The 27,611-nt window shown below is 41.5% G+C and overlaps 5 protein-coding genes, 1 long non-coding RNA gene and 1 pseudogene across 19 annotated transcripts; 2 read left to right on the top strand and 5 right to left on the bottom strand.

The window, feature by feature from the left end:
• The first annotated feature begins 600 nt into the window (after positions 1–600).
• On the top strand, positions 601–3,602 carry LOC103969062 (probable receptor-like serine/threonine-protein kinase At5g57670). 3 transcript variants are annotated; one of them, XR_010480808.1, is made up of 8 exons: positions 607–1,101; positions 1,196–1,450; positions 1,540–1,697; positions 1,783–1,862; positions 1,936–2,071; positions 2,158–2,307; positions 2,736–3,373; positions 3,576–3,602. XR_010480808.1 is itself a non-coding variant. In XM_009382482.3 (7 exons), exons 1-7 carry the CDS (start codon positions 882–884, stop codon positions 2,910–2,912), a joined length of 1,176 nt encoding a protein of 391 aa, XP_009380757.2. In that variant the 5' UTR covers positions 601–881; the 3' UTR covers positions 2,913–3,583. The 3 variants fall into 3 exon arrangements, 1 of the variants encoding a protein (XP_009380757.2); XR_010480807.1 differs by having other exon boundaries at positions 2,736–3,447; XM_009382482.3 differs by having other exon boundaries at positions 601–1,101; positions 2,736–3,583.
• Positions 3,603–5,044: 1,442 nt separating this feature from the next.
• Positions 5,045–9,662, bottom strand: LOC135594826 (cytoplasmic 60S subunit biogenesis factor REI1 homolog 2-like; annotated as a pseudogene).
• LOC135596123 (rust resistance kinase Lr10-like) lies at positions 9,349–11,837 on the top strand. 6 transcript variants are annotated; one of them, XM_065087947.1, is made up of 3 exons: positions 9,349–9,576; positions 10,243–10,326; positions 10,398–11,837. In XM_065087947.1, exons 2-3 carry the CDS (start codon positions 10,245–10,247, stop codon positions 11,657–11,659), a joined length of 1,344 nt encoding a protein of 447 aa, XP_064944019.1. In that variant the 5' UTR covers positions 9,349–9,576; positions 10,243–10,244; the 3' UTR covers positions 11,660–11,837. The 6 variants fall into 6 exon arrangements, with proteins under 6 accessions (XP_064944019.1, XP_064944018.1, XP_064944016.1 ...); XM_065087946.1 differs by having other exon boundaries at positions 9,379–9,576; positions 10,240–10,326; XM_065087944.1 differs by lacking the exon at positions 9,349–9,576 and adding an exon at positions 9,584–10,170 and having other exon boundaries at positions 10,240–10,326.
• LOC103969867 (uncharacterized) lies at positions 10,552–15,369 on the bottom strand. 3 transcript variants are annotated; one of them, XR_010480809.1, is made up of 5 exons: positions 14,997–15,369; positions 14,822–14,919; positions 12,232–12,395; positions 11,809–11,924; positions 10,552–11,600 (listed from the first exon to the last, which is right to left on the bottom strand). XR_010480809.1 is itself a non-coding variant. In XM_065087950.1 (3 exons), the coding sequence occupies exons 1-3, from the start codon at positions 15,271–15,273 to the stop codon at positions 12,345–12,347; spliced, it is 426 nt and encodes a 141-aa protein (XP_064944022.1). In that variant the 5' UTR covers positions 15,274–15,369; the 3' UTR covers positions 12,021–12,344. The 3 variants fall into 3 exon arrangements, 1 of the variants encoding a protein (XP_064944022.1); XR_010480810.1 differs by lacking the exon at positions 12,232–12,395; XM_065087950.1 differs by lacking the exons at positions 10,552–11,600; positions 11,809–11,924 and having other exon boundaries at positions 12,021–12,395.
• A 1,443-nt stretch (positions 15,370–16,812) lies between these two features.
• LOC103969061 (FLUCTUATING-LIGHT-ACCLIMATION protein 1, chloroplastic-like) lies at positions 16,813–19,366 on the bottom strand. The gene is made up of 3 exons (XM_009382481.3): positions 19,151–19,366; positions 18,890–19,063; positions 16,813–17,282 (listed from the first exon to the last, which is right to left on the bottom strand). Exons 1-3 carry the CDS (start codon positions 19,279–19,281, stop codon positions 17,042–17,044), a joined length of 546 nt encoding a protein of 181 aa, XP_009380756.2. The 5' UTR covers positions 19,282–19,366; the 3' UTR covers positions 16,813–17,041.
• A 527-nt stretch (positions 19,367–19,893) lies between these two features.
• Positions 19,894–24,774, bottom strand: LOC103969059 (uncharacterized). Of its 5 annotated transcripts, none has more exons than XM_065087942.1 (7): positions 24,586–24,774; positions 23,492–23,516; positions 22,046–23,382; positions 21,798–21,848; positions 21,625–21,723; positions 21,055–21,213; positions 19,894–20,243 (listed from the first exon to the last, which is right to left on the bottom strand). In XM_065087942.1, the coding sequence occupies exons 1-7, from the start codon at positions 24,757–24,759 to the stop codon at positions 20,109–20,111; spliced, it is 1,980 nt and encodes a 659-aa protein (XP_064944014.1). In that variant the 5' UTR covers positions 24,760–24,774; the 3' UTR covers positions 19,894–20,108. The 5 variants fall into 5 exon arrangements, with proteins under 5 accessions (XP_064944014.1, XP_009380754.2, XP_009380753.2 ...); XM_009382479.3 differs by lacking the exon at positions 23,492–23,516 and adding an exon at positions 24,421–24,509 and having other exon boundaries at positions 24,606–24,748; XM_009382478.3 differs by lacking the exon at positions 23,492–23,516 and adding an exon at positions 24,448–24,509 and having other exon boundaries at positions 24,606–24,748.
• A 1,652-nt stretch (positions 24,775–26,426) lies between these two features.
• LOC103969058 (uncharacterized) lies at positions 26,427–27,501 on the bottom strand. The gene is made up of 2 exons (XR_010480270.1): positions 26,868–27,501; positions 26,427–26,786 (listed from the first exon to the last, which is right to left on the bottom strand). It is a non-coding gene; the product is annotated as an uncharacterized LOC103969058 (long non-coding RNA).
• Positions 27,502–27,611: the final 110 nt, after the last annotated feature.

Raw genomic sequence — 27,611 nt, 5'->3', positions numbered from 1 at the left:
CGTTCTACCTCTCTCTCTCTCTTTCGTCCTCGACTCGCCATGGTTGATGACACCATATTTGTATTATTATGTTGACGAATTCTCGGAAGTCGATAGGCTTTGTGGTGAGGGAGGAAATGTGGGCATGGATATGATTGTCCAATGAATGGGATCGGACCCATTTGGGAGCCGCCGTTAGCTGTGTGGGGAGCCGTAATTAAGTCCGCCATGGCCCCCTTTCAACCGATCTCAAGCACCCGAGTAATGATCGACTAATTTGGTGGGAGTCATATGTCCAGAGGATTACAACTCTCACTGTGATAAATATATTGTAAGATGATCTATCTTATTTTCCTCGTTAATAGAGCTAAGTAGCAATATATAAATTTGAGATTTAAGATGATCTCTCTCTCTCTCTCTCTCTTTGGATGTACGATTACCCTCACATCTAACATGCGAGAGTTGATGAATAGACACAAGCCAATGAGACATTACTTAACGTTAGTCCTTTGTGTCGAGGAAGCTCAACAAAAACATGCGAATCACATTCAGCTATACCATAAGAAATGACGTATATGTAGTGAAGTCTCGATCTATGGGGAGAGAGAGAGAGAGAGAGAGAGTTGAGATTAGGCGGTACGTTTTGTGGTGTCGTCGGGTCTTCGTGTCATCGTTCTGCTCGCACTGTAGGAGTCAGATACCAAATACAAACCATTGCGAATAAATGCTTCCTTTGTATCCTTCAGAAAGCAAAGCATCTGCGCCTTTTCCTACACGACCGCTTTTAAAGCCATTACACCCTTACCTCCATTCATTTTGATCGTCGCCTTCTCTCCTTCTCTGTTTTGGGTCACCACCTGCGTTCCAACCTTTGCATAGAAGACGGTAGGCGGAGAGGAAGAATGAGGCAGTTGTATACGAGGAGCCGAAGGCTCAAGCGCCTCCTCTCGGTCACTCTTGGAAGAAGGAGCCGAGAAGAAGCGAGCACGGAGGAGGATGACTCCTCTGTTCGGGCCAGTACATTGATGGAGCCTTTGCTTGATGCGAACCCGCCCCTGAAACCCACTTGGAGATGCTTCTCCTATGGTGAAATCCACAGCGCGACCAATGGTTTTCATAAAGGTCTGTCTTTTATGGGATTCGAGGAGTGTTTCGATGAGAATCGCTTGTCAAAATTTCATCTTGTGCTTGTTGCTCCCGGATTTTGTTGGAGCAGATAACTTGGTGGGCCGAGGTGGGCACGCGGAGGTGTACAGGGGAGTGACGGCGGACGGGCAGGCTGTGGCCGTGAAGAGGCTGATGAGGGCTTCCACGGACGATCAGAGGGAGAAGGATTTCCTGACGGAGCTCGGCACCGTCGGCCACGTGCGGCACCCCAATGTCTCCGCCCTCCTTGGCTGCTGTATCGACCGCGACCTCCACTTGATCTTCGAGTTCTCTTCGCGCGGCTCCGTCTCCTCCAACCTCCACGGTAGTAAGCTCGACGAGTTGCAGAGGTTGCCACGGCCTCAACAACGGATGTGGAGGTGGACTCACATCTGTTCTCTGTGCGTGTTGCAGACGAGAACTCGCCCCCCATGGATTGGAAGCTGCGGCACAGCATCGCCCTCGGCACCGCCAGGGGGCTTCATTACCTCCACAAGGGGTGCCAGAGAAGGATCATCCACAGAGACATCAAGGCCTCCAACATACTCCTCACATCCAATCTCGAACCTCAGGTACCGCTCATAGAACCTTCTCGCTGCTCAATCCGATGACTTCCTGCGATCATGCAACGCGTTCGGTGTCTGAATCCAATCTCAGATCTCAGACTTTGGCCTCGCCAAATGGCTTCCGTCGGAGTGGACTCACCGTGCCGTGGCACCAATCGAAGGGACATTCGGGTACGCATCTCCGTCTTCTTCTTGGATTCAAGAAAGGACCGGCAGCATGTAATGGAGTTTATGACGCCAACAGGTGCTTGGCGCCGGAGTACTTCATGCATGGACTCGTGGGCGAGAAGACGGACGTCTTCGCGTTCGGCGTATTCCTGTTAGAGATGGTATCAGGGAGGAAGCCAGTGGATGGTTCCCACAAGAGCTTGCTCAGCTGGGTAAGACCCAGGATTCCTGTGCCTCATTCACTCTGTTCCTCTAGTTCATGACCTGATCTTTCGACAAACTCGCATCTTTTTTGCAGGCCCGACCTTTCCTAAAAGATGACACGATACAGATGCTGGTTGATCCAAGATTAGGAGAAGAGTACGACATGGGGCAGCTGCGAAGGCTCACCTTCGCGGCCTCTCTTTGCATCAGAGCCACATCAACATTGCGCCCTTCCATGACCGAGGTAAGCTGCAATTGCCGCAACTCAGTTTCTCTCTGCGGCTCTTTCGGTCTTGCACACCAAATCGAACGCTCAGAATCGACTGGGGGCTCACAAGTGTTCTGAGCTCGATACAATGTAGAACAGCTAAAGCAGTTTTACCATCGAGATTTCTTTGATCCTCTCCTAAAGAATAGTTGATTCTTGCACGAAGCATAATTGCCAGACACTGACACGGTAGAGCACAGTGAAGCAGAACAAATGGGGTCAATAGTGAGACTGCAGGATGTCAGTGGAATGTGTCTCTTGCTAGTCTACAATATTTGCTGCACACACTTTGCGGGTCCAAAATGATGAATCTGCTGGCACACTTCAATCACTAGGTTGTCATGTTAGCCTTAAGCCCACTGCATTATGGGGACTGTGATCTCATGAAACTGTGGTTTTGGCAGGTATTGGAGCTGTTGGAAGGCAGTGAGATCTCGCAAGATCAATGGAAGATCCCCGAGGAAGAAGACGAACAAGAGTTTGGGGGCTTCGATGATCTCGATGATGACGATGACGACGATGATGATTGCGATACTCCATCGACGTCTTCGACGGGCAGCTCCCAACCACAGTTCTCATAGATAGCCCATTTGTGTGGGATGATGAGAAGCAATGTAGCGTATTAGCACTGCAACGTTGATATTATCTTAAACACATGCAGCTTGGAGACAAGTGGAGAAGAGGTTGTCTGCGCAGAACGCCATCACCGGACTCTCTTCCATTATTTGCTCAATTGGGAAGAAGGAAGATGAAGCAGTTTTTGTGTAGGTGGCATTTTTTGTCCAGCTTCGAGACAGACAAGATTAGTAGAGATGCTTTGGATGGTAGGAAGCTAAATGATTGGTTGAGGTAAGGTTGGATTTTGCCCACCTACTGTGGTGGGTTGGACAGGAAAGGAAAGAAGAAGAAGAAGAAGAAGAAGAACAACAACAACAACAGCAGCAATGGCATCAGTGTGTTGGAGTAGTGCATAAACCAAAAAGCTTTGATGAGGAGGAAGTTGACATGGATCCAGTGACAACGTTCTCAAGGAAGACAGGAGGTATCTTCTCATACCAACCTGGACCTGCTCTATCTCAGACAAGTTGCAGAATAATGACCTCCCAACAGCTGAAGGTGATGAATGGCCAAGCTGGAAACTCACGGATTGTTTGGGATCAAGAATTATTATTGTTTGGCACTTTCATATTCCCACGCTAACATTAGAATGAGTAAATGATACATTTAATGTATGACCTCTGCAGTTTCTGAAGCATAGGCCAATTCAAATCTGCCTACCATTCTTGGAGCTCAACCTAACTCTCAAACACATGGATGAGAGTTACAAACAATGCCAACAGCAGTGGCGTGCAGATGTTTGAAATAATGTTGAGCTTCCCATACAAGTTACAAGGACATGTGATTGATGAGAGATAGAGATAAGGAAGGTGGTGAGATCTTCCAAACTCTTGTGATTCCCATTGATGCATGCACTGGCACTGAGAGTACACTTCTTTGACCTAAACAGTGCTCTTCCCTAGAAGAACTCTGTAGTCCAAGACTTTGAATCTCTACTGACAAACCTCAGGGACACCTGAGAGATCTGATCAAGCTGGTATTTTTTCTTGTACAGTTGTTCTGCATCTTTGCATGACAGCTTCTCAGTCAAAGCATAGTTGGCACAGCACACACAAATCAATACTGGGAACATGAGAGCTCCTGATGGATCTACAGATTGATAGATTTCATTTGAGGCAATGCACAGTTGTAAATTGTTGCATCCAAGACACCCATCGCATCACCAAAGAACCCCACTCTGACAAGTCAACTGAAGGATGCATGCATTGCTGTATTCACAGGGAACTTGGCTGAGGGGGTTACTGATGCATAGGGTGGACCTCCTGTGCATGCATCATTGCTTGGTCCAGACCATACCCACTGCAGACACAAGCATTGGCATCAGAACAAGCTAATATTAGTAATTGTTATTGGAAGAACTCTATTTTGTTCTAATATTGTTGGAAAAATTAGAGCTGAAAAAAGATATGGTTGGCAGAGATTCAATAGTTTTGATTGATTGATTAGGACAATGATAAATATAACAGAATACTTGGGCACAAGGAATGATTTGGACCATCTTCTTGTGCACCTCATTCAATTCAGGGGGTGGGCAGAACAGGACTAACAATTCCAAAACAGATATAGTAAGCCCCACAACTGTGGAATTTATAGTTTTGTCTACATTGAGTACTAAAATATGATATTATAAAATCATTGATGTATCGGTGATAATGAACGATAGTGGCAGGAGAGTGATGACAGACCATTCAAAACATCTAAATGTCATCAAAACATCACAACGCACTCAGAAATAATAGAGTGCATGATTCAGAAGCTTTTGCTCTGATCCTTGGAAATGAATAATGAGAGTCATGAGGAGACAAACACCTCTAAGAAGCTACTGCACAGCATCAGGGTTCATATTAGAAACATTTCCAATTCCTCAGCTTCCTTGGTGAATATAAGACAGGAAGAAAAAGTCGGCCAAATTGCTGCATCACCCACTGTACACATTGCAGATGTGAAAGTATTGCAAAATCTTGCCATCTTTGGCCAAGTACTAACAGAAAGGTTCTCATGAACACCTAAAATTTGTGTGATCTAATGGTACAGTAGACATTCTCCCCATACTGCAGGAGATGATGTTTGATAAGTTGATATTTCCATTGCAGGACTAATATGGAACGTTCCTTGGAAGGTCTCTGATGATATGTTACTCTTCATCCCAATCTTTGAGCGCATAGCTTCAACTCCGTGCCGGTTCATCTCCCTCAGAACTCTCATCTCCACAATCTTCTCCTTGTATTGCACTGTTGCCAAGTCCATCCTCTGTTTCCTGCAGCATCATAACTTGTATTATTGCAAGCTGTTATGCTGAGTTGTGCAGTTTGTGGTTCTAGAATTTATCTTTCAGCCAAAAGCTTTCATTTGTCAGACAACTTGAGTAGACCACAAGAAAACCATAAGCTGACATAATTCATTGCTACTGGGAATAAGCAGAGACTTGCACATGGAGTTTGTGTTACTGACACAAGCTTTCTTAATTTTTCAGCAACAATAAAATTAGGATCAGCTTATTCAGACCAGAAAAGGTCAAAAACATTGTTTAGATACAGATAGTATAGTGGCTAAAAGAAACCACAATCATAGTCTGAAATTAAACAAAGGTCCACATCTGGAAGCCAATTACCTCTTGCAGACAAATAATGGGATTCATGCTGATTTCCTGATACCTTAATTAATCGAACAAAGAATGCAGCTTAACTAAGAAAAGCTTCACAAGAATGACAACAGAAATGTCAACAATAACACAGTACTTGCATAAATATGTTACCTCTTTATGCTATTCATGCTGATTTCAAAGTTATTATTCATTTTGTATCAACTTCATCTAAATAAGCAAGCAGATCCAAGCTTTTTCAGGCAGAGACAGGAAGTGAAACAAGCACCATAAAACTTGTTCCTTCATCATATAGTGTTTGACAACTAAGCAACACATACAACCATCATATCATAGGCTTGTTCATAAAATACTATAGAATTTTTACTAATCAATACATATCTATGGAGTCAAGATACAGAGGATGCAGGTACCTTGAAGCCAATGAAAGGGCTAATGCAAGGTCTCTTAGCGGTGGAGTTTGGCAGTAATAACGAAGAAATTCCTGCTATCCTAGAGCTTGAATGAGAACCCCATTCTCAGTTTTCCTTGTAATGATAGGGCCAGAACCCCCACTCCCAAGTTCAACATTGTTCCTCATGTCATCTGATACCACCAACTGCTTACCATCCTCATCAACATAACTACAAAAAAGGGGACACAATAATCAGATTCCAAAAAATCTTAATATGTCAGATAAAAATCAAGTAATGTGAATGCGAATCTAAAACTGTATGGACTTGTATTAGAAACTAAAGCATGCTTAAATACTACTCTCATGCATAAGTTTCATTGCTGAAAAACAAGTAGTCATCATTATGTAACTACAGATTGTATCATTCAGAATGTCTCTTGAGGTGATTATCTTCCAAGTTCTAAACATTGTCTGTGCCTTTGGATCTTAATGTAAACAGAAGCCTATGAAGTAAAGATAATGAGCACACAATAATTTTGTACACAGGATAGATATTAATGAACTGGTTTGCGGTTTCGGAATAATTCCAACTTGACTTACAATTTCTCTAGTGAAATTTGGGACTCTCTACAAGTGTTATATGCTTGCACAGGGTACATGAATTTTGAAAGCAACATTAGCAATCTGGAAAGGAAAAAAACAAAAGTCACTGTTGCAGTCAAGAACCTGCTCCATTTCTACACAAAACCTCCAATTCTTACCTCTACTCACAAATGGCTAAAGTAAAGAGAATGGAAACATAGACTAATTAGAATAAAAACCTGCAGCTATAATCATACAAGTCTTCCAAATCACTGTCTTCATCATCACCTCCATCTCCATAGCGCAATGTGCAGTGACCCTTAGCAATCATATGCTTGCTTCCTCACAGCCTCCAAACTTTGGTAAGGATGGGCGTCTATCATTACAGTACAAGCAAGTGAAATCCCTTTTTGACCTGATAGAAGAGGAGAAGAGGATGTTTTCAACCAGAAAAGATTCAAGAGCAAAGTATTGAGCATAAAGAACACAAAGAAGACCATTCACCTTTAGACCAACACGCATAAGGAGACCCTTGGGATCCTTCAAATATTCAACATCAGGAATGAAAAATCCATGCTTCTTTTGCATATGGACCATACAGCTTTCTATGCTTTCATGCTTTAAATCACAAATGAAACAGCAAGAAGCATCCAAATCAACAAGTGGTTTTATTGTGGAAATTCCTGCAGCCGAAGGACCCAACTCCTGTGATGCTCTCAAACTTGAGAAAGAATCCAACTAACTAATAACCATTACAAGTTCCATTAATTTCATCCTTTTTGAGGTTCTTCTAGGAAGTACTCCACTTAAAAGAACCAATTGAATCATAATTACCACCCAAACCCAAAGATGAAACAATTCGATGAAGAACTAAATGAAAATGTCACAAACAGCTCGGTGGTAAGAAAAAGATGACAAATTTCTTATCTAATACAAAAAGATAGGGCACAAGAGGAACAAATATCCTCAAGAAAACGAAAGAATCGGGCATCCGATAGGCAAATACCGGGATATCTCAAGCACCAAGAAGCTAGTAATTAGAACCAATTACCTTTCGTTTGAGGTTCTAGCGGTGCCATTGGGATCTGTGGTGAAGCTTCTACTGCACGTCGTCCTCGAACTTCTTATTGCAAGCATTGCATGCCAGGACCGCCCGTACCTTTCTCACTCTCTCTTCGAAGGCGATCATGAGACATGATACGAAATGAGTTGCACAAGAAGCCGCAAATCCATCACCGGCTCTAATTTGTGGGTCATAATGCCTATAGTTCGGCTCAATTGGCCCAATTACTAATATATGTGGGTTCAACCCGAACCCTTAGTCCTAATGTAGTAATAGTATGCATGTTTCAGATCGATCTAATTTTTACGCATATTTTTTGTGGTCTTTTTATTTCTTATACACGCCTTAAATATTAGTATATGCATCATAATTCTTCAAATTATTTTTAAGAATAAGAACAAATAAATTATCTATTGATAATATCAAATTTAGTCCTTAATTTAAGTTGATGAAATTCATTTGATTTGGCTTGAGTACTATCTACCTAATTTTTATGTGTATTTTTTATGATATTTTTATTTCTTATACATAAGGTACGATACTGAATATCGAGCGATATATATATATATATATATATATATATATATTTATTGCTAAGTGTTCAGAATTCGATTTAAGTATATTTTAAAAAGTAAAAAATATTTGTATCATTTTTCTTAGGATACAGAATAGAAATATTTTTTTGCTTTTGCAAATATTCCTCTCTTATGGAGGTCTTGAACACTTGATGATTTTTCTCTTTCAGAGTATGATATTACTTGAAATACGAGTTAGGTCGAATCAATTTCATCAACTCAAATTTGATCTTATCATGTACGGATTTCATCCGACTAACTACACAAATTGTTGTACAAAAATACAAAACTAATTTTGGTATTTGCTTTTCCACAAAACCAAACCAAGTTTATGCAACTCATTGGCATCAGTTATCTGTTCTTGCAAGTAAGATTAAAGCCGAGTTTAATCAGTTGTAATGGTTCTAATATGAAATCTCCTCCTCTTCTTCCTACAACTAACATATATTCCAGAAGCGAAGAACAATAGGTTGACAAAAGATCATATTATATGTTTTCATCAGTTCAGGTTGTCTGATGCAGATGATGTATCAGACGGAGTTGCAGAGAGAAACAAGCAAGAAGCGTGTCAAACAGTTGCAGATACTTTTCTGAGTCAACAAAAAAATCTCCAACTTTGAATTGTTTCAGCCATCACCATAGCAAAGTCAAAGGCCAACCAGTTGAAAGCTTCACCTTTTAAATGTGATGGAAACCATACGAATTAATTATTGAAATGACACCTTTTAATTGTTTCAGCCATCATAATGTTCAGACCCACTCTGATATTATCCCAAAAACCAGTTTTGCGATCCATTTTGAAGGAGCAAAGTCATGTGAGATCCATCCGAGAGCGAATTCTTACAGATGATGATGACAAATGTTGTATGATTCTCGTCAAAGAGAGTTATTATTTTTCATGGTCAATCCTGTAAAGTTAAAACTGAAATCGGATGGACTTATCCCCAAGTTGACGATTCCTTACGATATGAATTTGTTGAATAAAGATGATACTCATGACTATAACAATAAAATAAACTACAGATCGATCATTAATTATAATTTGTGTGGTGACTATGCTAGGAGCAAAGGGTAGCATGAACATGCAACCAATACAAACGACAACCACCATTTTCTGTGGATTCTTAGCTCATGTTAAACGTTTACCTCCCACTTGGAAGCTTCAATGTGAACCTCCACAAAGACCAAAGAGGTGACAGATACTGCTTTCTTGGACATAGTCAGCAGTCTACTATAGCAGGCATGATTCCTTGGAGGGTAGGAAAACACATTTCGATCTTCTCTATACCACGCATTTGGTGCATCTAACACTTCTGCTGGTACAACCTTTAGCTTCAGTAATTGCACCTGAAGCTGTGAGAAGAACTGGTGGATGAAGATACGTTGAGCTGTTGCAGAGCTAATCAAGAAGGTAAGTTTCCCTCCCTGTACTCCAACCATCCTCTCTTCAGCTACTTTTAGGCTTCCCTTTGGAATCTCCCCCTCTTCACGATTCATCTTTCGGTTCAAGGAGCTTTAAAATCAAAATAAGAGTTTAAGGAATCATGATTTGGCTTTGCTCTGGCAAGTTTGTCAAGTTTTCCTTTCTTGTATGCTTCATGAATATTGTAAATCAAAGGTGGACAACTCTTTGGGGGGTGGGTCGACAAAAGGAACTTTAGTGGAAAGTAATTGTAGCAATATTGTGTTTTGATTACTGTCAGTTGATTTATAAGCTTTGATTCGTAGATGTGGTTGGATACAATTGTGTGCACTCCAAGTATCCCTCACAAAGGGGAAAGAAACATAGTCAATGCATCATGAACCTAAACATAGCACAAAGCCCCAACTACATGTAATCAGAATAGTAATGAAGAGTTCGAAGCCAATCAAGGTTGGAAGACCTTACGCTCGATGGAGCCAATTGCATGCAAATTGCAGTTGGTATCATGCAAAGAGCGTGCAAGCTCGAGGCCTTTCGTTTGGAGATGATCACAAACTGAAGCAGCTTTAATGGTTGACACAAGTAAAGACTATATCTAAGTAGATTTCTTGGCCTTCTCAAAGATGATATCTTTTTTCTCAATTATGGCAGCAGACATGTCTTCTACAAACAACAGCACCCCATCATCAAGCTCAAATGGCGATGAGGTGACAACCGCAACAGCAGTCACTGCAATAAGTAAGCGGATCTAACTTTTTTGCAGCAAATGTTGTCAGTATTGGATCCTCATGTTCTTCTCGTAATCTCAGTATTGTCGATCGTGGTTGGCGTCGTCATAATCGTTATAGTTTTCCTCATCGTGAGGTGCTACCAGAAGACGAGATCGCAATCTGCCAATATAGCAGTAGCAGCAGCAGCAGAAGAGACCGTCAATGCTCCCGGTTCTACACCTCCTTCGATTAGTATTGCCGTAACGAACGACTCGAGTGCTGCAGCTGAACCAATCGAGAGATTCCTCGATGACATGATGAGAGACAAGCCCATGAGGTTCACTGCACAGGATCTCGAGCGCTTCACTCAGAACTATGACCAGAAACTGGGATTCGGCGGCTTCGGAGTAGTCTACAAAGGCCGGTTCCCCAACGGCGTGCCGGTGGCCGTCAAGGTTCTGAAGGCGGCCATGAACAAGAGAGCCGAGGAGCAGTTCATGGCGGAAGTCGGCACCATAGGCAGAACTAACCACATCAATCTGGTGAAGCTGTACGGCTTCTGCTTCGACAGGTCGATCAAAGCACTGGTCTACGAGTACATGGAGAATGGATCCCTCGACCGGTTCTTGTTCGACGAGAACCACCGCATTCCATGGGGGAAGCTGCAGGAGATCGCGCTGGGCACGGCCAAGGGGATCCGATACCTGCACGAGGAATGCCAGCAGAAGATAGTGCATTACGACATCAAGCCGGCGAACGTCCTCCTGACGACCAACTTCAACCCCAAAGTTGCCGACTTTGGACTGGCGAAGTTCTGCGACAGGGAGAGGAGTTACGTGACGCTCACCGGCGGCAGGGGAACTCCCGGCTACGCCGCGCCGGAGCTGTGGATGCCGATACCCGTGACTCATAAGTGCGACGTCTACAGCTTCGGGATGCTTCTGTTTGAGATCCTGGGGAGGCGGAGGAACCTGGAGTTCCTGGAATCAGTTGAGAGTCAGGAGTTTGAGTGGTTCCCTCGGTGGGTGTGGCAGAAGTTTGAGCATGGCGAAATGGAGAACATAGTGTCAGCTTGCGGTATAGAGGAGAAGGACAGGGAGAAAGCAGAGCGGATGTGTCAGGTGGCTTTGTGGTGCGTGCAGTATCAGCCGGAAGCCAGACCTTCGATGAGCAGCGTGGTGAGGATGCTCGAGGGCGAAGAGGAGATCGTGCCCCCTACGAATCCATTCCAGTACATGACTTCCCTCAGTGTGAGCCCCGCTTCAGGTACCGTGAGCGAAAATACTTCCACGAGCAGAGGAACTGGAACAGATGACAGTGAGTCAAGTAGTTCAAGACCATTAATAAGGAATTCAGCTTGAAGCGCATACTCTGCGAGTGAGTTTGATGTGATCTGCAATCTATTTAGGCCATGAATTTAGTGTTTCCTAGCAGTAGGTGATGTGTAAAGGTGCTGAAATGTTTTCTTTGTGGGTGACTTCCATGTCCCCCTTCCAACATCTTGACTTACCTTGTCCAATGGAGGCATGGCTGCTGCAATCCTCTCTGCCTTCTCTGTGTGTTTCCTTCCTCGATCACGCAGCTTGAGATGATCTCTTTTCAAGGTTCCTCAAACCTGACAGGTACCTGGCAAAGGTAGAACAAGTGAAAGGTACTGTTACGGTGTTAACTGTTCAAAGATCTGTAGAGTATCTCATGCACAAAACAAGCAATTCACACCACTGGAACAAAGAAAAAAACATCATTCAGGTGAAGTAGAAGGTTAATATGCATCAATCTACAATGCATGGACTTGGAAAAATAAGCTGGCTGTTTTGGATCAAGTCTCAGATGACTGGTTTTGATAGGGGCAATCAAAATCAAGAAACTCTGAGCACTCAAAACTACTTGTAATTGACTCCCATCTCTGACATATTAAAGCCTCATGAACCACCTCATTTTGATAAAAAGCTATGGCACTAGAGCTTCGATGGTGATCGCGAGCGAATAATCCTTTGTAGTGTTCTTATGAAATGGCATTTCATCAAGCAGATTTTCTTTTACTAATCAGACAGATTGCAGTTTGGTAACTGGTTTTAGTTTGCAACCTTCCTTCTCCTGCAGCAACAAGAAAATAAGGAATTTGAGACTTTGGAACCACATAGCAAGATGCACTCCCAACGCAATGCTTTCAATCCTCAAACAATCAATACATCGGAACATAAAGGGAGAGTGATGCACGAGATGATCACTAAAGCCAAAGGAATGCAGAGTTCAAATATGAGTACCAGCCTTATTAAGAACATGACCTTGCATAATGCACCATCAAAGGCCATCACACTAATCCCATACAGATAAGAGCATTCTACAAAAGCATAATACTGTACCATCATAAGCAAAGGAAAAATTGCTTAATGAAAAGATGGCCATCCTCAATGCACCATCATTGCAATATCATCTAAAGCCATCACAATAATCTCAAACATGTTAGGAGGCATGCCACAATGTCAAGCCTATAATCGATCATACTCTTATACCATTTTAAGGTTCCTTTGCACAAGCAGCGATACATTTTCTGCTACATGCACTTCCACAAATCTGAGAAGCCAGACACAGCAGGAAGATAACCGAATCAAAAGGAAGATGGCACCTAATGCCACAGAGAGAGAAGACGGACACAGTGACCTGAATATAAATCCACCTGGGAAGCCAGGTTATTTGCCATAAAGGAAAGATCACATGCTAAGAACCTCAATGTTGAGCTATGCCTTACATGACCCAATAAAATGCAATAAGAAGGATGTCCTCACTTTTCGGCTCCCACAACTGCAAGATATGACAACCACAAATCATGGCTGCTGCCTGCAGAGGCATTGTGTGTTTGATTGGCCGAAAGTGGATAACAGAGGTAGCAGTTGGTAGAAGTGGCCAACCTTTATTTGGTTGTCATTCAAAGCCATCTTGCAAGTCACCTTATCGAAGGTGATCAGATGAAATCTTCAAACTCTACCTAAACTTTTTTGACTTCTGATTGTGGAGATCCAAAATGATCAGAATTAGACTCTTCTAATAAGTATATTCATGCTCTGTGATGGCTACAGCAATTGGATTGTGTCATTGGTAACCAAATATAAAAAATTGTCATCTGTAAATCCATCAGCAATAGGCTGCCCCCAGTCAACAACTGATCAGCCAAACATGTTCCATTGTCATGTACCAGCAAATGGTCATGGCCAAGCCAGTACAGTCGATTGCTTACCCACTATTGATTGTTCCAATTAACCCAAATTGAGTGGAAATCAACCTATTAACAACTGCAGACTAGGAGACTAATTTATATAGCTAGCCCACCAGCAATTTGGTATCCCAGCCAGCAACTCGTTAATCAGCAAGATTCAATCAATAACCAACCAGCAATTTACAAGTCACCAAACTGTCACCAGTTGTGGGTCTGCCAGCTATCAACCCCAGTAATTTCCAATGACCATTGAGAATCCATCCATCAAATGTTGGCTTACCAGTGATGTAAACCATTATGTGAATGTTTTGTGGCCTTTGTGGAATATCCTTAATATAGTCTCTGTTGCTCAAGTTGTAAATGTAACTAAGTGGTCTCATTGGTCTAGATCACTAAGTTAGGCTGCTTATGTATCAACCAATTTGCTAGAACTAGGACTCTTGGCTTTTGATTGGATACAGAACTAGCTTTCTTTTTGTATCAAACTTCCCCTGATGTAGCTCCCATTTAAGTTTATAAATGAATGGTTTCTTTCTTTCAAGACAAAAAATATTAACTAAGGGTAAAGAGCACGAATATTGGTTTTCCCTTTCCATCTTAATAACAGTCAAGAAACAAAACAAAGAATAATCCATCAACTCAAAACAAAGAATAAATATGATTTATCCCCTAATGTAGTCCTTTTCCAACAACTAGCTTTAGTTATAGTAAATGTTACTAATGAAAAGAATAATCCATCAACTCAGAAACTAGTTTTATACTCTTTGGGTACCTTTATATATCATTTTTTTTCTCTGCAAATTAAAGTCTTTCACGATGTGATGCAGAAGGTTAAGTGGAACTTCACAAAATAATGACTTTGTGCCCACTTACTAAATATATAGAAAATATTTGTTCATCTAAGACAAGGTCGTTTTGTTTAAAATCCACTATAAGAACTACCAATGTTAAATGACAGTAATTGTCTAGACCATTGTCATTGGATCGAAAAATTCACCTCTAACACACAGAAAAGGGGACTCCAAGTACAATCCCCAACTTCCTGGCGCACCAAAGTAAGGTTACTCAAATACAACTGACAACATTTTGCTACGCTATCATTCAGAAGTAATCAGATAAGTTTTCACCTTTTACAATCCAATTCAAAATTTACGGTGTTCAGAGATTAACAAATTGATATTGGCAAACAACGCATATATCAACACAAGATTATCATAAATAATAACATCATATTCAATATTAAACACAAAAAAGACAATAAAAGGAAAATCAAACTCCGAAATTATGACCTAAACGAGTTACTAACCTTTCCATTGTTCCCATAGTAATCGTTTAATGCCCACTGGTACTTCGATTGGTTCAACCCAAACCAGTCTGCCAAATGCTCATCCAAGCTTGAATGCGCTACAATGAAAAGCATCAAAAGTCGGGCGAACTCGCAAGAAAACGAACGAACTAAGCGCTAAATCTAAAAAAGGTACCATCTTGGACCCTCGCGATGGCGTCCCAGAAGAACCCGAACACCGATCCCGACGAATTCGCGTCCACCTTATCGAACTGCTTCGGCGGGACCTGGACCGGCAGCGGCGAATGAAGAGCATCGACAAGCAAAGGATACGCCTTTGCAGGGCCGGCGCTCTCTGCTCTCGGGGCCTCGGAAGGCTTCGAGGCAGGCGGCGGGGTGATGAACACCGTGTACCTCCCTGCCTTCCCGATCACCGGACGCGGGGTCGATCCTCGCGGGCGCTCGGCAGCCATGCCGGGCGGGAGAAACTGCCACAAGAGATCGAAGAAGAGTTCTTAGTAGGGTTAGGGTTACGATATAGGCGGGGAGAGGAGAGCGAGGGAAGGTCGAGTCGCCATTGCCGAGGGAAGGGAGTTCAAGCTTTAAACGGTATCCAATGCTTGAGCGAGGATCCTCTCCAAGTGTTGTTTGAACCCTACTTTAATCGGACGGTTTCCAGTAAAAATTGAGCAAGTATGGGGAACTCAACGGTCACGATGCTAAAAACAAGCGATCCGGTCAAAGAACTATTTCATAGGATCCACCCCTTCTTGTAGGGAGGCAACTTTGGTCGTCCTGATTAAATTGACCGTTTCACCGGAAACGCTGTTTCAGACTCAGAAACGCAACCACAAATATACCCAGATGATCGTGACCGTCGATCTTGTCAATCTTGCAATGATTTGAGACCTTTCCCTCGATTACTGACTACTTTGCGCTGACGGCGTCCTTCGGGTATCTTTCGTGGGTGTCTTAACTCGCTAATCGTTTCTTTCGACATAAAGGTCTCGATTTGAAGATAATAGCGGAAATGTCAGCGAGAGCCCGCGGTAAATGTAGACTTCTTGTGGGGGTAATTTGGTAACTTCAATAGTAGAAGTGCTTCGCTACGCCGCCCGTTTCTGAGATGATTGATTACCTCATCATGTCAAAACACAGCATTAGCTTTTGATGATTCGACTAATCCTCACTGTTTGGTGTAATAAAGCTCAATGTGAAGATTAAGCATCAGAGAGGGTTGCTGTTTGGGAAGAGGAGAGTACTTCAAATACTTTCTTGTACAGCTTTTGACCTTTCTTTATGAAAAATAAAGGTTGTTTTTTCCTCATAAAAAGAAGGAAAAAATTGCTGTCATGAAAAAAAAAATACTAAAAACACAGAGCTGCTTTTTTTTAAACAACAAATTCCAATGGTGAGGAAAAAAAAAATAGTACAGCATTACATCTTGGAATCATTGTTTTTGCAGAGTGCTTCAAATGGTAGGCAGCAGACTGAGATCCACCATGAGATTTCATGTCCTTTCCAATTATGACAAACAGTGGATGATGACATTTATTGATCCAATGAGGATGAGGGATAGCTCATGTTTGATGCCTCACAAAACAGTAAAGTTAAAAGAGGAACAAACAAAAGAGACAATGAAGCCAGAGGCTGATCATGTATGAAGCTACAATACAGCAGATCAATCCAATAATAAAAGCCCCAATTTCTCTCATTACAAGGTCTAATCCACCAGAGTCAGAGTCCACTCTTGGAAGATACAATGTCACCATGACATATTCATGATCAAATGTAATCATGTACATGATACACTTGGTAGTGTTGAATTCAGAGTCCATTACCAGGTTCTTCACATTCACCTAATTTCTTCTTTTGACACAGTGATTCCAGCTTTTTCAGACATGGGAAGGCCCCTTGAATCTCTAAACATCATGCCATGATTACAACAGCTCTTTTTTTTGTACAAGATCTCTTCAGCAATGAGATGCCATATGGTTTCTCCATCATACAGATGTTCCAATGTAAGGAGTAGTTAACCTCAAGTCTTTACATCTTGCTTAGATACAGATATTAGTAATGCAGAAACATATTATCTTTACATGAAGATAAAAATGATAGGATCACTATTCAAGTCTCCTATAATACAATATATTCAAAAAGTTATGATCATGAGTTCAGAAAGAAGGTTTTTTTTTTTTGGGCTCGCAGCAAATACTTCAGTTGTACAACTTGAGAGAATCATCAGTAATCATCTTCGTCAACATCTCTCCGCCCGAAAAGTCTTCTGATTACCGCTGCAACAGCACCAAGCACTAGAAATGTAATGAAGACGTCGAAACCACCACCAATGCCTACTGCAACGCTTGGCCCTGGGGCGAAGAATGTGAAAGGTGACCAGCCCCATCCACCATAGAATGGCACACCATATCCATATCCGCCAACAAGAGGTGGAGCTACCAGGGGATTAATGTAGATGTTTGTCCTGCTCAATACTAACACTTTTCAGTCATTCCTGGTCATTTAATTGGAATACAGTTACATTATTATTTAAGATGATTTAATTGAACTCCAGAATAGAATGTGAATCTGATAACACAGAAATTGAGTAACATATGGCAACATTTGAGCAGAACATGTTGTTTCATATATATAGAAGGTAAAGATGGCTTTTAAATTATCACATATCATGACCTAATATGTAGATGTAAAATGGCCCCTTTGCGTTATCCCTTTCAAGAATGCATGAACCTATTCTGCATTCACCAAACAGCCATAGTCTTGGTAATTAGCACTACTTCAATTCAGTAAAAATGTTGATTGGGGCACTATATACAAATCTTAGAAGGAAATGAGGCTACACATTCAAAACCTTCAGGATTCAATATGGATTTAGGAGGAAAGTTTATTCAGAGATATTACCAAGATACCTTGACCACTGTGGATCAAAAGTGTCCATTAAACTGGTATCATGATGCTATTGTGTTACCTCTTTTGTCATTGTAGCAAATATTGGTTCTTCGCAACTTCGATACAACACCCAGTCTCTAGCCTCGACATAGTTGCCGCTGATACTCATTTCATGCTATAGAGAAATCAGGGAGATTGGGATAGAAGCCTCTTTAGAACTTATCTGATGTTGGAGCTTGTTCAAGACTTCAGCATACTGATTTTGCGATTGCCTAATGTCCTCTTAGGTGCTGGGCAAGATAAACATTTTCGGGAGAATGATGGAGGGTGTCAATTTTCTGTTTTCTCTTTATAAGTTTCTAACCTCAAGTAGAAAAAGTCAGACATATGCCTCTCTTTACTGGAAGATAAGTTGTCCTCTCAAATGTAAGTTGTTCATTTGGCTCATTTTTAGAGGAAAATATACAGAGTTGACCCGCTATCTCGTGAAGGTAGGAATGGAAAAACAAATTGCTTCTTTAGTAATGGTGATAATGAAACAAACTATTATCTTTTCAATCAGTGTTTGCAAATCAGAGAAACTTGGAAGATATTATGTTCTAAGCTCAACACTGATTCGACAAAGTCTCTATAGATAATCTCTGGTCCTCTCGGAAATACAATTTAAGCAAAAAACTCAGAAAAAGATTGATATCTATAGCTACTGCAGTTATACTGAGAGATATTTGTTGATTCTTCTATGCTTTTCTAATAAAATGGGAGTATTATAACTCATTCTTTCCTTCAAAAATAAATATTAAAAATGACTCTTAATTTGAATGTATCAAATTGAAAACAGAAAAGGGAACAATGAAACCAGCTGCATTTGCAGAATCTAACCAAACTTTTATAAGGAATACAAAGAGTTCAATGCCTTTTGAGAACTTAGCTGTGGTCTTAACTTTCACTTGTATGCTGAATTATAACATGCTGCAATTAGATGACTATTGTTTCGTACACTCCAACTCTTCACTCTAAAAGCTCACCCAATTACTACAGGGCTACACAACACCAAAACTGGCATAACCTGTGGAGACTATAGTTAAGAAACAAGATAATCTGATTGAAGCTAAAAATTTCAGCAGAACACTAACACCATGTATCCCATCTAAGATTTTTCATCCAAGTTAGTCCTTTGGCTACCTTGAGTTGTTAATCCGGGGGCCGGAGACCCTGGGAGCTGCTGACCGGAAGGCCTGACCACCAATTCTGCCACCGGACTTCGCGGCCACCGCCGGTTCGACAGATCCAAGCGTCAGCACCCCCGCTGCTACTGCGACCATCGCCAGTTGGGCCAACTTCATCTCACTTCTCTCACTGCTCCATTGATAGAGCAAAAGCAACAAGATCAATAACCAATCTAGCCAACAACTGGAAGCCAAGAGTAAGCATAAAAGACTGTACCTTGATGAGCCCTTGTCCATGGAGGACCTGCATGGCTTCAGTGGGATCAGGTGTGGCTTCTTGTTGTGCTTGGGGACAGGGGGGAGTGGCCTTCCAGTGAGAAAGCTGAGCTGAGAGGAGGCTAAGGCCATGGTGTTTGATGGAGGAACTGTTTCTTTCTTGCCTGGTGGCAATCTGTTCGTATGTCACAGCTCTGAGAACAATGGCTTGATATTGCGGAACGCAAGCTGAGGTTGGATTCTCTGCTTTCTACAGATCCAGAGCTAACCACGTGGCAGAAGGATAATGGTTTGTGTAAGTTTCCAGAGTCAAAGATCTTTTTAGTTCTTCCTGTTTACTGGCTGTTCCTATTTTGATGAACAAAACAACCTCAGAAATATCAGATATGTGTTAATTTACTGGTTCTTTTTTTGTGTAGAGCAATGCATGGAGCATAGGAAGAACAGATTGCAATGTGAATAGCATCTATCTCTTTAAGAAAAGCTATGCATTGCAAGAAAACCTGCAGCCTATTCTAAATTACAGAAATAATCCATTTATTTTCAATTTCAGAGGTAAACAATACTTATCAACAATGTGATCTATCTTGCATGCAAATGTTTCAATCCTCAAAATTATGAGTCCTCCATCTAAATATACAAGATAGCACATAGGACTAATCTGAAGTCACTTCCAACATTCTTCACCCCAACATCAATTTGATCAAAAATATTTTAAGCTGATTTATCACAAACCGACACCAATAATCCTAATTAGGCTTTTTAAATTCTTAAATAATTTCAGCTGGGAAAACAGAGGTAACAAAGCATATAGGAGCTGCTTCATATGGCATTGTCCCACACAACATTCTGAAAGTTGTGATACATGTCTGGGGAATCAATCAGACATGAGGAAGAATCCTAGATTTATTACAAGTCTGTATTCACAGAGGACACAAACGGCTGAGGTTTTAGCCAGATTACTGTGATGGCAGGACAGATGACTTGCAGATCGGGCACCAGTTCTTCCGCCGAAGCCACTGGGCAATGCATGTGGCATGGTAGCGATGCTCGCAGGACAACTTCCCTATTTCGTCCTCACCAATGTATTCTTCCTGAAATGGAGATAGCACATCAACCTCAACCAGAAAAATGAACAAGGACATAAATGGCTAAACTTCTGAAGATTGCTTGGGCATTCTAGAGAAAATAATTAGCCAGCAATGATTAATCCACAGGCTGTGAGCAGATCAAGCACAACAAAATGTTATGTGGTCAAGGCTAGATTTCATTCACCGGTTCAGGCCAGTCAACAGACCACCCGAGCACTTGCAGCAGATGGCAACACTTGACACAAATAATGGATCAACTTGATAAATTGAAGGTTAACCAAAAACTATCACCTACATGCCTGAGCAGTAAATAACCTCAGTACACCACATTACACTTGGCCATCAAATATGTCCACATACACAATCACTTCATATTTTTGTACATACAGTATATACAAGTATATGATTCATTAAGAAAATACTATTATGAAGTATAAACTTATTATCTTACTTCTATGAGTATAATTATCTTTAGAACCTATAACATATCATCCAGGTGTTCTGGATATAAGTACTGCTGTAACAAAGTTTCAAGTTACATTGAAATGAAAATTTTTCAACATCCATGCGGAAATTTCGTAAATGATAAGATTGATTTTGAGCCATTGCCTGGGCTATAGAATAGGTCTGTTGCATGGGGCTGCAAAGGTTATACACGATAGTTGGACATTGTTTGTTTCCATATCATGTCCTTCACTTTCGAAATGTATGGGTGCCAGTAAATCATAAATAGCTCGTCTGTAAGGTATGTACTCTACTGATACTAAACTAATATGCTACACTAATTCCTAGATACAGGTAAAGATCAAAATACCTGACATATGCTGCATTTCATATCCTCATCAAAGCAGAAGGTAATTCCAGTGGTCAGATGGGTAGGTTCATATATGCTTCTTTCAAGACATTTAGACAATTGCTCCTCTGACAGGGCTGTGCTTACAGTACCCATTTTCTCCTCAAGGGCTAACAGTTCCTGACCATCAAAGATTCATAATCAGAAGTGACTCCTAAATGGGGAGGAAAACAAAAAAACGAGGAAGCAAAGAACTTCATATTCCACAGAACAGAGATCAATATGAAGTTACACTGTGGAAAAGCTATCAATTTCTTTATACTATTTTGCTATCTTGCTTTGTTTACATAAAGCAAGCCACAACAGAAAATAACCATTTACACATTTGGGGAACCTAACTCGAGTCACGAGTGGCATATCAAAAAATTAAAGGGCATCATACTGTACAATGCCTACACCTGACTAGCACAGAATTACTCCAAGATAAGAACATACGAAGAAGCATGCATAAGCATCAGTTATGTAAACAAGAAAAATCTAGACAGCGAGAATCGGTAATCAATTCACAGAAACCGCCCACAAAGGTATTACCTCGTAGGACATATTATCAATGTCCATTCTCAGATCTCTATGATGATCATGGAAGCTAAGCCGACCAAAAAGCAAACTTGTCTCCAACATCAACGATTGCTGTAGGAACAGAGATAACCTCATTCAGATGATAAAAATAAGAATACAAGGTCTCACAAGTAGAGATCAAGAACCTCATGTGCCAATGCCTCAACTTGTTCAATCCGCTCTAGTGCCAAGAGAACCTGCATGTATATGAAACAGTTTTTGGATCTAAGGGCTCATTTCAAATGTACAATACAAAATATAATTTCATTGAGTGATGACACCTAAAGGATGTCTAGCATCTCTTGTCGATGTTGAAGTAAATACTGCAAATTGCTTCTAGAAAACATGTAAAAAGACAATTTGTAACCATACAGTAAAAGAGTCTATAGAAAACCTCTGCAAATCCATCCATGTTGAAGCGACGATAAACATCTCTATCTCTCAAAGAGCCATAGAACATCCGTGTGCTGTTATCTTCAGGTTGAGATAGTAATGTACTTTGAGAAGCCCGATTGCCTGAACCTGGTCGTCCATACAAATTGTACAAAGCAGGTGATGATCTTGATGCATTTTCAGGTGGTGTATCTGGACTAAAAAATTGTGCCCACTGATATTCAGGATTCATAATGGGTTCATGCAATAGAAGGGTGCTATCATCACCTTGAACAGACAACCTCATTTGATTTTCTTCAGTTGAACCCCTATGAGTTCTAACTGAGACTGACCCGTCCCTGATGGTAGGCTGGTTTCTGGTCCTTGACATGGGCTGATGCATTGATTGATCCCTACTAGATGAACTTGAGCCAGCACCAGTATGCATGGGAACTACATAACCTCCACCGGATGATGCACTTGCACCCTTGCTTCTGGCAGCAGAGCTATCTCCACCAGATGGCCTCTTTCTTACTGCATCAGCTCTCCTATGATGTGTGAAATCAGAAGATGAACAACCTGAAGGAAGAATATCCGATATTGATGTGCAACTTAAACTTTTAAGGCTACATGTCTCTGGCCCAGAGCTCAACCTTTGAGAGATCGGTTTAACAGCATGACTGGAGTTCCTATGCGAAACGTTTGAGTGATGGAGAAAGGAACTTGAAGAAGGATCTTGCTTTCCTGTGCCAAATTGTCTATTGATTCGTCTATGTGGTTTTGGAACTGATGCACTGATGCTTGACTCAGTTATATTGGTAGAAATGTTCTGAAGAACTGAAGGTTTGAAATGCTCTGTGGTCACAGAAATGCCTTCTGAATCTTCCAACCTCCTTTGTGATTCAGAATTCAGAATCTCTACATAAACCTGCTGGTCAATGTTGATCAAATCTTCACTCTCATCTTGCTTGGTGCTACTTTCTGCAATAGTTGATTCCCTCAGCAATTCTTTGTTCTTCTGTTCACGGAAAGACCTACCACAGCCACTAGAAATAGGAGATGATCTGGAAGAGCTAGCATCCATGGCTTCACAGTTCATGGAACTGAAGGGAGCCCTTGTATATTTATATTTTTCTTGACTACCAAATAGAGCACCCCTTGTGGTATTTTGCCTGGCACCGCATCCTAGCCTGTCAGGATAGTGAACACTACGGCCTCGGTTATTTTGGTTTCTAGAAGCAATGCTGGGCCTTCTAGGAAAGTTATGTTCTCCAGCTGCTCTCTTGCCCAAGTACTCATCCATGTCGAGATAAAAATATGGGGCAGACGGTGAGGTTGCAGACAGTGGTAGAACTTGCTCTACAACAAACATTTCCAAGGTGTAAGAATCACCATGTACAGAGAAAACTTATCGGCAGGGCGGGATACTCAAAATAAGTAATTAGATATATTCGTCAAGTATACATACGGACTCTGGTCCACCAAAGCACCAACTGGAGATCGAAAAGCAGGCCAATGATCAAGAAAAGGAACCAGAAAACCCAGATAAATAAATGCTTCTGTCAGCTACTAGGGAATTGGTTCACGCTCATGATACGAATTGTAAGAAATCAAATGCTAACAAAATACGCATGGGTGGACAAGATTAGATGACACACGAAAAGAAACAACCAGCTCGTCTTATCTCATCATCTGTGTAATGACATAGGATTATACTTATTATGCCGGTGTGACAAAACTTGCATGATACAACCAACAGAATATGTATGACATTTTTTTCATGTCACCAAAAGAGTCTTCTTGGAATAAAATGACACCAAAAGAACACACGAAGAACAAAAGACATGCTAAACTAGTCATTTCAAAGAAATATAACTAGAAAAGAAGAAATCTTTAGCTTCCATAGGCAACCTAATATTCTGTTTTCCTATCAAAACATTTATTTGAAGTTCTCATAATCAACCAAAATTGTACCATCTCAGATACAAAATTACAATAAGGAAAACCAATATGCAGGAAGTGTACGTACGTATACGAGGGCAACCTAGACAAGTCGACCAAACAAAGCAAAAGCTTTAATCCTTATCAGAATATTTAAGCTATTCTAACATCATCTAGATTAGCGCAAAACTATACCATCAAAGAACAACACCTGAGGCCACGAAAGGGGAAAAAAAAAATCTCAAACCCTAAAATCGACGTACTCAAAAGCAAAGATCAGATTTTTTCTGACAAAATCTGGAACTATGGAGCCAAAGCGATAAAAAAAATAAGAGAATCAACAAAAAGTAGAATCAAAATCCTCTTTTCTTCCCAATCTGAACCAAAATTCGACATGCATAGGCAGAAAGATCGGATCTTTCAGACGACAATCAGGATCCATCTCAAAAAAAGAACCTCTTTTTTGTCCTCCTCGCCTCGTACCTTCAACCGCCGCGTATTCTACAGCGACGAACACGGAGGAGGGCAGAGAGATTGGAATCGGCCTAGTCCACAACAAAGAACCCGCAGAAAAAGGCAATGAGTCGGGAATGGGCTGAAGACAGAGAGAGAGAGAGAGACCTGCGGATTTAATGTTCGACCTGCCAAAGAGGACGGACGAGCTCGTAGCAGCGAAGCGGAGGCGGTTGTTGGATCACGCTTCGAGGGGAGCGGGGTGGAGCGGACAAGGGAGAGAGAGAGAGAGAGAGAGAGAGGAGCCCACGACTCAAAAGACTTATCTGCCGTCCCATTCATTAAAGATCCAATTTTTTTCATCCGCCTCCTCTTTCTCAATCTATTCCTTTCCACTTTCCCTTTTCTTGTTGCTCCTTTTTGAACAATTTGGACCTCCCAAGAAACTTTCCGAGGTAAAGATAAATTAAATTATTTTTTATTTATTTTTAATCTATTTATTTGATGGATTTTTATAATATTTCGATCCCTAATTATAAAATATAATATATTCTTAAAATCTCAGTTAAGTTGTTATATATATATAATCAATTAATTAATTAATATTGGGGATCTAAGAAAACAGGATGGCAAATGCAGCTACTAAATTTGTCTCAACATCAGCTTCTATTCTCAGTATGGCTTCATGTCAGCTTTCTTTTTATTAGCTCACCTTTCCTCTTGCTCTTACTTTGTCCTAGTTGAGATGAAACTTAAGGTGCCATTTCGCCACCAACTTTGCATCCAATTCTAGGCACAGTGTCTGTTCTTGATGGCGAATGGTGTACAACCTTAATAACTTTATGGTGTGATGTACCACCATGTCATCATTATCTGATTTATTTAATTGGAATCATTGACCATTATTAGTGAGCATAATCATCTCACTAAAGTGCTTTAAGAAACCATTAACTTTGCTTAATCTTAGTTAAGAAAAGGAGGGCATTGACATGTCCACATCATGTTCCCTTTGATATCCTTCTTCTCCCTCACTCCACACTGCCTTCCTAAGGGAGAAGAGGATTGCTTGCAAGAGAGACGAAAAGGATTACAAGCAGCACAATGCTTCAATACAAGTCTGAATTTTTTGATGTGATCTAAAAGGTCATTATTTTTTCCAAGACATAGAGATTAATTAGTGTTTGCATTAGTGGTGCGAGTTCTCTGAGTTGACTTTCCTACTACTAAATGTGACTTTCATATGGACAAAAAAGTCATCTGATCTTATCGTATCACTAATCTTCGTTGGTGCAATCTCTCCGAGCTGTAAAGAATCGTCCAAATGAACCTCTCATCGTTTTGCCTTATTTGAGATGGATCCTATAATTGATTCTTTAGTGTTGTATACAGATCAAGCTCAGTTTAGGTATGAAATATCACATCTAATAGAGGAAGCAGTTTAATGCCCTTTCTTCTTGAAGACGGATTTCCGTCTGCACTGTCTCCATTGAGATATCTTCCAAATGCAAAGAACCTGACAAGGAGCTCAGAACTAGTGAAGTAGCTACTTCCGCTGGAACGATAGAAATGGAAGCCACGACAAGGCAGTGCTTGGAGCCTTGCCATTAATCCTCTTTGTCCTCGCCACCAACCTAATCTGTGCATGCCGGACATGGCCGGCTGCTACGTGGATGGTTCATCTCATTCTGCCTGTAGTAAAGAACACAGTCCTCACGGGGACCATCACCACCTTATTGCCGGTACACCGGAACCCCATCAACTCTAGTTACTTTTTCTCTCAGTCAATGGCTAGTATTTCCAAAGATATGATACTTCCAGGCATTATTTGAGAAGATGATTCCAAAATGCATTATTGTCATCCGGACAAGCTATGATGGAACTCCATAATGCTATCCTTTCTTTCTTATTATTATTATTATTATTATTATGGGTCTGGGTAATTGATCTGGTTGGCTTGATGCTTCAATTACAAGCTATTTTGGTTGATTATTACTTTGTTATGTTCAATCTAAAGAATTCTGATCATGTTATAAGCTATTAGTTCTTTGTTTAGAACACTCATTTCCGGGGGATCATATAAACAACGAAGGTAGCAGAAGAACGCACTGAATACATCTCAGTCAACCCCATCGAAGGCCATGCAGGGTCTTCCTACGATCTGCTTCCTCTCCGTTCATGGCACAGCGGCCGCGGAACCGACCGTGCCGAAGACGACGAGGTCCGACGCGACCACGCCGGCGTCTGCTTGCTGCCCCTTGGAGCTCCCGCGAGCTCCGCCGCCGACCTCTGCAGCATCTCCCACATCACCTGCACGTCCTCGTACCCGCACGTCTGCACCTCGTTGCGAAGCTTCACCAGCATGCCGCGTCCTGCACCTATGAACGCACTGTTCTCACGTCATGTCCACAGATTGCAGGATGTGAGAGAGAGAGAAAGAGAGAGAGACTTGCCGGCCTTTCTGGTCCTGACACGGGCGGCGACGGCGACGAGGGCTCTCTTCGCCGGCAGCACAACCATGCGCTGCCACCAATCCATGCGCCTCGCTGGCCCTGAAAGTAGGAATGACGAGGAGGAGGAGGCTTAAGAACGGCGCGCGGGAGGGGGGAGAGCGCCACCTACCCTCGTCGTGGAGATGGCAACACGTTGCCTCGTGCCGCGCGTCATCACACAGTCCCATTCCTCTCCATCGCCTCCATCTTTATCCAGCCTCCTGCCTCTCTTGTCACATTACCGCATCTTTTGTCCTCCTCCGCGGGATGTGTTGTTCCATTCATCTCTCGTCCGGAATCACATCGATGAGGTTGTTGACCACCGGCGCGGCCACGTAATGGTCGTGAGAAGGGACTGCGTTTTGTTCTAACACTTTCGTCATCTTTCTCCCTGCATTCAGCACGAGATGCTCCCACCACCACCAACAACAACAATAATGCATGACTACTAGTAGATTTAAAGTATAGATTTTTAAATACCTATAATGATTAATTACAAAAAGATAAAAAATGCACGACAATTCTGACAATAACGCCAAATACCTCAACTCCATGAAGTATACATCTTCATCGTGCATCATGCAAAATTATTCATCCCCATTAAAAAAAGAACTATGAAAAATAGTACTGAAATTACTGATGTTTCCTTAAGAGTAATAGGATCCAACTGCGTTCATGGACTCTACGTTGACTGTTGACTCTTCC

This window comes from Musa acuminata, chromosome BXJ1-10 (genome assembly GCF_036884655.1).
Source record: "Musa acuminata AAA Group cultivar baxijiao chromosome BXJ1-10, Cavendish_Baxijiao_AAA, whole genome shotgun sequence".
In the NCBI taxonomy this organism is placed as follows: Eukaryota; Viridiplantae; Streptophyta; class Magnoliopsida; order Zingiberales; family Musaceae; genus Musa; species Musa acuminata.
Note: the sequence above shows the minus strand (reverse complement) of the source record. Positions and strands in the feature narration are given on the sequence as shown.